This window comes from Camellia sinensis, chromosome 2 (genome assembly GCF_055761805.1).
Source record: "Camellia sinensis isolate YWXY chromosome 2, ASM5576180v1, whole genome shotgun sequence".
In the NCBI taxonomy this organism is placed as follows: Eukaryota; Viridiplantae; Streptophyta; class Magnoliopsida; order Ericales; family Theaceae; genus Camellia; species Camellia sinensis.
In genome coordinates this window covers 39,254,981-39,264,409 of record NC_138962.1, presented here as the reverse complement: position 1 = coordinate 39,264,409, position 9,429 = coordinate 39,254,981, and the positions used below count along the sequence as shown (strand labels likewise).

General features: G+C 35.7%; 1 protein-coding gene across 1 annotated transcript; it reads right to left on the bottom strand.

Annotated features, from left to right (window-relative positions):
- Nucleotides 1-7,505: 7,505 nt before the first annotated feature.
- On the bottom strand, nucleotides 7,506-9,429 carry LOC114302290 (uncharacterized). The gene is made up of 2 exons (XM_028247297.2): nucleotides 8,564-9,429; nucleotides 7,506-8,469 (listed from the first exon to the last, which is right to left on the bottom strand). Exons 1-2 carry the CDS (start codon nucleotides 9,154-9,156, stop codon nucleotides 7,779-7,781), a joined length of 1,284 nt encoding a protein of 427 aa, XP_028103098.1. The 5' UTR covers nucleotides 9,157-9,429; the 3' UTR covers nucleotides 7,506-7,778.

The window sequence follows — 9,429 nt, the reverse complement described above, 5'->3', positions numbered from 1 at the left end:
TATGGTATTTACTGTTAATATTTGTTTATTTTTGAAGCTAATGATTATGAAAAATTGATTTCCGATATAATACTAATTTGTTTTGGCATTTTTTAGAATAAATCTTTGTCTGTTTGTCTTTGAAAAGGATTTGTTTAATCAGAATTGTTTTACTTTAATAGTGTAATACTTGATTAGTGTATTAGTTCAATCAGTCCTTAAAAGAAACTAATTTTTTTTTGTAATGCTTTTTAAAAATCAATTTACCAAGAATACAACCCAGCTTGTAGCAAGCCAAAAGCGTGACTTGAGCCTACCTTGCTAAGAGAAGAGAGAGATGGAAAAGACAAACGGCAGAAAGCAATCCTTCCAACCAGCCTACCTGTGAAGTTGAACACTAACTTCAGCCAGGTTCTTCCATCAATCTCCTGGCGCTTGCTTAACTCCTTGTTCCGTAAATAGGTCGTTGGTTGATCTGATCGAATCCCGGACGACAAAGATTTTTTGACTTAATGTATTCATATATGGATTTGTTAAATTGGAACTGTCTTATGGTAATAGTAGTTTAATACTAATTGTATTTATTTATTAGTATAATTAGTCCATAATAGCATATTTTTTCATTTAAAAAATGTAGAGAAAGGATCTTCTTATTTCATAATCAAAATGCATCATGGGAGTTTGGTTAGTTATAATCCTTAGAGGGTTTATAGTGGTGGATTTATCAGTTATTTTGACTTTTGTAATTCTGATGAAATATCACTTGTGGAGTTGGATAATATGGCCAAGGGAGTAGGCTGCAGTGGATGTAACATCTATTACTATAAGGTTAATTATTGTGGTGGGTTAAAGTTAATGAGGTTGGAGATACTTGTGGATGGAAAGAGAGTAGTAAAGGTTTATATAGGTTATGTAGGAATGGATGATGTTATAAGTGCCCAAGTTAATCAAGTAGGGTCAAGTGCAAAAAGAAGTCAGAGAAATTGAGTACTTGTAAATATACAGGTAGCAGAAAAGGAAGATAGTGATGACTATGATCCTAATCCCTCAGACTCTTCCTCATCTAACGAGTTTGAGAAATATGAGGATAATGACTATGGATTTTCTGATGATAATGCATTGTATGAGGCTAATGTTGACAAAGATGTAGAGTTTACTGGTGTAAGAAGTAGTAAGAATGTAATAGCTAAGGCAGTTGATAAGCTAGAAAGCCTTGAAAGCTCCTCTAATGAGCTAAGAAGTATTGACAGCTCATCTGATAAAGGAGGTAGTTCTCATAGGAGGAAATACCCTATTTTTAATGTTGACTCTGATATGCACAATCCTCAATTCAAACTTGATATGGAGTTGAAGAGTCATGATATGTTTAGGGATGCTGTGAAGGAGTATGCAATTAAGTGGGGCAAACATATAACATTTACCAAGAGTGACAAACAAAAGGTTAGGGTAGAGTGCAAAGTTGGTTGTCCTTGGGTTTGTTATGCTACATATGTAAAAAGTGATGGGTTATATAGGATCAAAATACTTGTTGATCAGCACACTTATAATAGGTCTTTTGATGTGGCACATGTGACTTCCAAATGGATTGTGAAGAGGTACTTTGAAAGAATTAGGTTAAATCCTACATGGCCAATTCAGTCATTGGCAGACACTATTTCGAGTGAGCACAATGTCAATGTTGACTTACAAAAAGTGAGAAGGGTGAGAAAAAAGGTGTTGACATTGGTAGATGGTACTGACGCTCAACAATTTGCAATGTTATGGAGTTACATTAAGGAGATTAGGAACATCGATCATGAGACAACAGTGTGCATAAAGGTGAAACAAATTCCAAAGGTTAATGAAGGGAATAATCCAAGGGTTAATGATGGGAGCAGTACAGAGTCAAAGTTCAAAATGTTGTACTTGTGCTAGGGTCTATTAAATAAAGCTTTTATGAATACTTGCAAGCCAGTGATAAGAGTTGATGGATGCCATTTGAAGGGGCCACATGGTAGTATTCTCTTGACTGTTGTTGGGATAGATGCAAACAATTGCATATTTCCATTTGCCTATGCATTTGTTGAAAAAGAGAAGAAAAAAACATGGTTGTAGTTTCTAGAGCTGCTAGGACATGATCTGAATATTGTAAACTCTCATTGTTGTACCTTCATAAGTGATAAACAAAAGGGTTTGATTGATGCAGTGGCTGAGTTGTTACCAAATGCTTCACACAAGTTTTGTGTGAGGCATTTGTACAACAATTTTAAGGGTGAACACAAGGGGTTGGTGCTAAAAGATCTATTGTGGAAGGCTGCTAAGGCAACAACTGTTCCTGTATTTACCAGAGTGATGGAAGAGATTAAAGAAATTGATTGTAGGCATATGCTTGGTTAATAGAAAGACCACCAATTCATTGGAGCAGGAGCCACTTCAATACTTTTCCAAAGTGTGACATTTTCCTAAACAATCTATGTGAGTGCTTCAATTCAAGCATCTTGGAAGCTAGGAGTAAACCTGTGGTTACAATGTTAGAGAAGATTAGGTTATTGTTGATGGAAACAATTCAAAAAAGAAGAGATGCAATGCAAAGGCGCAATGGTCTTATATGTCCTAAGATTCATAATTTGTTGGAGAAAATAAAAGTGAATACAACTAGATGGATTCCTAGATGGAATGTCAATGAGCAATTTGAGGTTGTAAGGCCATATAGTGAGCAATACAAGGTGGATTTGCAAGCTTGGAGTTGTGGCTGTAGGAAATAGGATCTATCAGGTATTCCATGTGCCTACTATGTTGTGGCTGCTGCAAATTATTTGGGTCAAGAACCAGAAAAATATGTTCATCAGCACTACAAGGCGGAGACTTATCTGATGATCTATGACAACATGTTAAGTCCTATTAATGGTAGAGAAATGTGACCAACAACTAAGTATGCTAATGTGCTGCCACCTGATGTGAAGAAGAGAGCTGAGAGGCCTAAACAACATAAAAGAAAAGAGATTGAGGCACCAACTGAAGGCACAAAGCTAAGAAGGCAGGGCAGTAAAATGACTTGTAATAATTGTGGGAAGGTGGGACATAACAGGAGAAGTTGCAAGGTGAAAGGCAAATTCAACTACATGCAAGAAAGCCAATCTGAAGGGAGCCAACCTCAGGGGAGCCAAACTGAACAAAGCCAACCTCAAAGTCAATTAACTGTAGAAAGACCTAAGGTCAAGCCACACAGAAGATAGAAGAACCTGGCTGTAAGTGTTCTTCTTTCTTTTTCTTCTTCTTTTTTTTTTTTTTTAAATACTAACTTAACTATCATATATTTGATTTTGTTTAATTATGGATAATTCAATCTTATTGCAGGTTAAAAGGAGAGTGGTACAAGAAAGTCAGTCAACTTCATCTCCAATGAGTTCAACCAGCACACCAAAGGAGGGTCAAATGTTGTGGAGAGACAAGCTAGTGTACAATGCTAGTGGCCTTAAAATAACATCCACTGGACAAAAAAAGGGAGAACCTATAGATTGAATCCACTGCATGGAAGAAGGAAGCACCACTGCACAAAAGCTTGAAGTTTTTTTTTTTTTGGATAAAAGAAGGAAACATCCACATCACTTTGCCATTGGGGCTTTTTGTACATTTAATGGTTTTTTGTTTGGAATGGTTGCCCTGAACTTCTTAATTATGTAAAGGTAGTATTTTGGTTGTCACAAACAATTGTGTGTTTTGAAAACTTGAATGACAAATTTATGAATGTTGGTTTTGTGCATGATGCTGTATTTTATGGATGCTGCTCTTGATTTGTATGTAAATTTAGCTTGTGTTCGTTTTGGTTGCCATTTGATGATTTCATGCCAATTCAATAAGTCTTGGATGGATGCAATTTATTAGTGATGCCAATTGTGTGTTTTGAAGATTTCATTTAGCAATTATGCATGTCAATTGCGTGTTTTATTCATTGGTTACCATTTGGTGGATGAATGCCATTTGAAGGTGCCATTACAAGAGGCCACCAATTATTTTTTTGTATTTTATTTTTTGACTTTATGGTGACACTGTTTTTTTATTTTTATTTTTTATTTTTAATGATAATGCTTTGTTTTTTGTAAGGGTGACCACAAATTGTTTTTTAAGGAGACAAACAAATTATGTGATGCTCTGTTTTTTTTCAGAGTACAATCTTAACACAAAATATGAAATTTTCATTCAAAATACTTCACTCATTACATTTTATTCATAATATCTCCCCCCATTATATTCATTCATTCATAATAGTCCTCCTTATTACATTCTTTCTTACACTACATTACAAACTACATTGATAAAATGATGCACCATGAGGCGGCCAAGCATATCCACAGTTTTCTCTTCAATTCCTTGTTTGTAATCTTGCTTCTAACTTATTGATCTTCTTCAACAGCCCAGGGATGATTTGCACTGCCTGTGAGCACATAGGTGGGTCTACCCAGGTGAACTGATTACAACCATTACTAGGACAACTGAGGAACCTCCTACCAGGATTTGCATCAGTCCATGATGTTTGTATCACCTTTCGTCTTCTACAGCAGATGCATCTCATGTCTTCCATGTCACTTGGGCTCCATCTTCCTTTAGTTGAGCTCTATCTTCCCTGATTTCTTGACCCTCTATTCCTCATCCTCTCTCACCTACCGAAATGATGCTTTGTATCACCCTCTATTCCTCATTCTCTCTCACCAAAAGGGAAAGGTTGCATATGGCGAGAAAAGACTCTTATATTCCCTTCAGAATATAGTTCAATGGAACAACTTATCACATTCCGTCCAATTGTAGACGGAATGTGATGGCAGTGGTTAAATTGATCAATTTTTTGAAAGTTCAAATATTAAATTGAAATTAACTGAAGTATGGGGGTCAAATTGAAAAACGCGTGATAGTTTGAGGGCAAAATGATATTTCCTCCTCAAAAATCCCAATTCAATTCAAACAAAACAATAAAACAGAAGAAGAGAAGGGAGAGAGAAAAATAATAGGTACCAACAAAACAGACCGGCAACAGAGGTTGAAATGCTCACCGAATTTGTGTCCTTCGTTCATAGGAATTCTGTAGCTGTTGGACAAAGAAAGTGAGAGTCTGAAAGAGGTTGAAACCGGTGACACCCAGAAAAGAGAGAGAGAGAGGAGCCGAAAACCCTTATGTAGCCCTAAGATTTGGGATTTTTTAAGGGCTATATATATATTCAACAAAACCAGCCGGTTTTTAAAACCCAGTCCGGGTTGTCGGGTTTGCCGATTCAACCGACGGGTCTTTCATTTCTTGCATTTTATATCGGTTTTGCTCCTTCTTCAGGTTTAGAGGATTTTCTGGACCGGAACAAGGTTTGGTTATTGGTTTGACCGGCTCGATCGACAAATCCAATTTGGGTTTCTAAACATTGATGGATTGTTTATTTGTGAGAAAAAACTAAGGAATAACCTTGTTAGAGAATCAAGGGACCTACAAGCACGCAACAATACCAGCCCAAGTCCACACATTGCATGCCAATTCTTAATATATATTTTTTAGAACTTATATTAACTTAAAAGTTTTAAATGAGCCCGTCTAATTTGTATTAAGACTCTTTTTTCTTTTTCTTTTTTATATCAGATATAGGACTCTTCCTTCATATATATTTCAACAATTTTTCCCTCATGTGTGAACCAAATATTGGGCGTCGCCTTACTCCCCCTCGAGTTGGATATCTGAGACTCTATTTTCACACATACTTTAACAAACTTTACATATGATCATTAACACACTTTAGTTTAGTGTTTTTTTTTTTTTTTTTTTTTTTTTTTTTTTTTTTTTCCTTCTTAACATATACCTGCATGATTATAGAATCCCGATCCAAAAGAATTTTATGATTCTACGATTTCAATAGGCCAAACAATTCTAATTTGGAGAATAAACTTTACAAGTTTGACATAATTATATTACTTTTTTAAGATTTTAATTTATATAACACTTATTTTTTTTGTTTATAATTTATTAATAATATAGATGAAAATTGATATTGTCATATACTTTACCTTGTTTTACATCATCTCAATTAGTTCTGGTTTCTTAAAGTTGCGTGTTTTTTTTTTTAAACCTCAAGGGAATGGAAGCAAGTGTAATTTACAATAATTGTTTTAGAGATAAAAGTGACATTAATTCCAAAACTAAATAGGCAAAAAAGAGAAAATAAAACAATAATAATTTTATAACAATTCATTTTTTTAATTACCATAAATATATGAATTCAATAGATAACGCTTGGGATTTTGGGGTTTGCTCCATCCAAAATCTCAAGTTCAATTCTCCTCGCCAACCAAACTCTTAAAACTACGGATAGTAAGGAATAAACTTATTTTGAAAGACTTGTTCGAGTTGTAGAGGCACAAACTAACCTAAGACACACTACACATAAAAATCATTCAAACATAACTGGTAATACCCAACATATCAAAAAAAAAAAAACATTCAACCATAACTTACAAGAATAACCATCAACATAGGATTCCTATTCTGATAAAAATAAAGTTTTCAAACTTAAAAAAATAACAATAATAAAAACAAACAAACAAACAAACAAATAAATTAAAAAAAAAACAGAAAAAATCATTTTTATTTTTTTTTTTATATTTGAGTTTTTTTTTAGATGCATCTTATTAAAATGTACCTAAAAAAATTATTGATAATTAAAAAAAAAAAAAGTTTTTAGTAAACAAAAAACTAAAAAACATTTAAAAAAAAAAAAGTTTTCAATATCCAAACACAACTCACCTTGTTTTCATGTTTTTTTTATATTTTGATAAATTTTATTTTTTACTTTTTAGATACATTAATCTAAATGCACCTAAAAAGTAAATTATGTGAAATTTTTAAAAAAGAAATCACTAAAAATGTTTTATTTAGTGATTTTTTTTTGTCAAATTTCATCCCATGTAGTTTATTTTTTATGTGCATCTAGATTAACTATATAATAATAAATAAATAAAATTTATTCATATATAAAATTTATACAAAAAACTTGAGAAGAATAATATAACAATATTATTATTAGAATAAACTCATTTTCAATGGTGTGTTATGTTTCAAAACAAAATATTTACAACTAGCCACATTATGTATAACTTTTTTGTTTGTATAATATTACCTATTAAATTGAATTATTAAAAAAAATTACTAAAAAATACAAGAATATGAAATATAAGAAGCCATAATATACTTTTTGGAAATTAAACCAAACAAGGTAATTTTTATAATAAAATCACAAAATGGATAAATGAATGTACAAATGACTGGATCAATCTCTAAAATTTACATCACTGAAAAAACAACAATGCTACGTAACTCAAATTTTGTGGCCCAAAAGTAATTCAAATGGCCAAAACGACGTCGTTTTGAGTACAGAACAACATAAAAATGGCCAAAACGACGTCGTTTTGGCCATTTGAGTCACTTTTGAGCAACAAAATTTGAGTTACGAGACATTTTCCCAGAAAAGAAACAAAACAGAACAAAAAAAAAAAAACAGAAATAACAAATAAAATAAATTACAATTTCCAATATTTTTTTAAAAAATGGCAGGTGTCCAATTCTCAATAACACACAGCACAGCAATGCAAAACAGCTAACAAATTCTACCCAAAAAAAAATCCATATCCACCAAACCAAACACCCAACTTCTCCAAAACGACAACCCCTCCAAATCAAACGACAAACTCCTGATTCAGCTGCCTCACCTCCTTCCGAAATCTATTTATTTTTATAAAATTAAATCTCAATCATTCAAAAAATAATCTTAAAATCATACTAACAAAAATCAATCTAGAGGATTCGGATTTCTCAATTCCTTCCGGAGCCTCCGTGAGAAGGGCTTGCAGGCATCCATGCTAAGGTCCATTGCGGCGGCGAGCGCCACGAATGCCGCCGCATCCTCCGTGCACGTCACGTGCTGCACCCCCACCTCCACCTCCGGCTTACTACACCTTCCTCCTCCCTTCACCGTCGCCGACATCACGAAGCCCTGATACAAAAACTGTGCCCATGACCCGGACCCGGATTCCGACCCGGACCCGAACTCACAGCTGCTTCGGGGGGTTGAAGCTGGTGAAGCTCCAGTGCAATCTATGGTAAATTTGCCGCCATTTTTGGTGCTTAGACTTGAACTGGATAGAGTCACGGCCTCTCCGTCGCATGTGGCGGCGTCGGGGAGGAGCTCGAAGCGGTAGCCGATGTTGTTTCGGCTACCGCTCTCGAGCCACGCCTCGAGCCGGCCCCACGGCTTCCATGTGTGGTCTCCTGGTCGGAGAATGAGCCACGCACCCGGGTTTGATCGGCTGACCCGGTCGGAACCCGGCGACGGAACAAATGGGGTCACCATTGACGCGGCGGCGACCGGCGATCCTGAGAGGTCGTGGATGGTGATGGACCACCCTTTTCGCTCCTTCACTGGTTGATCTTGTCCATTATTGAACCAACTGTTCGAAGTACTTGTCTCCAATAGCGATGATCTAAAGTAAGCAAAATTATAAAACCCCAGATTAGAATTTTGAAAATTAATCAGATTCGAATATGGGTTTGAAATGTGAATCACAAAAGGCTTACCTAGATCGTAAACTATGCTCGTTTCTGAAACTGAGCTTGCAAGTGAAAACCGGTTGTTTAACATTCCCATTGACTTGAAACACTTGAGGACTACATTCTGGTTCGCCATCGAACTCAAATACAAATCTTGGATCGGGTTCGGCCTTGACATTCAAATGCAATTGAGACGCTTTTGCTTCTTCTCCGATTGAAACCCAACCGTTCTTAACCACACAAGTCCTAGACTCCACGGCACATGATTTCACATCCAAAGCCACAAAAACAGTTCCCAAAAGCTTTCCAGAACTCAACCCACAAGTGTTCCCTCTCCGACCCTTATAGATCTCGATCTTCAAACACCGAGGCTTTTGAACCAGTTTGTCGAATTGGGTTTTGTTGAGATTGAAAGAAATTGCTGGAAAACAAGGGACGTGATCTTCGTGTTGTGAAATTAGAGGAATCGAAGCAATTTGGGAAGGGAAGTTCTTGAGCTTGATTTTGCAAAAACATGGTGATGACGAAGGATGAACGCCGGAGAAAGTGGGTTTCGAGGCCACAGGAAGCTTCACTGCTAAACCTCCGATGACGATTCGCATGAAAGGACATGGGTCCATGACTACTACGTCCTTCAGTGCGGTGTCGATTGAGTATTTGACTCGCTCAATCTCTCTCTCGTTGAATGGTTGAAGAGGGAAGAGAAGAGATGGTGATTTGATTTGATATAAGAGTCAGAATATATAGAGAGAGAGAAAGTTTGTAGAGAGAGAGAGGACAGCTGGATTCTCCTGGATGATGAGGAAAATGGATTGGGGGGAGAGAGAGAGAGAGAAGGGGGCTGAGGAAGGGAATTAAAAAAAAATGAATAATTAATATTGGGCGATTGGGAT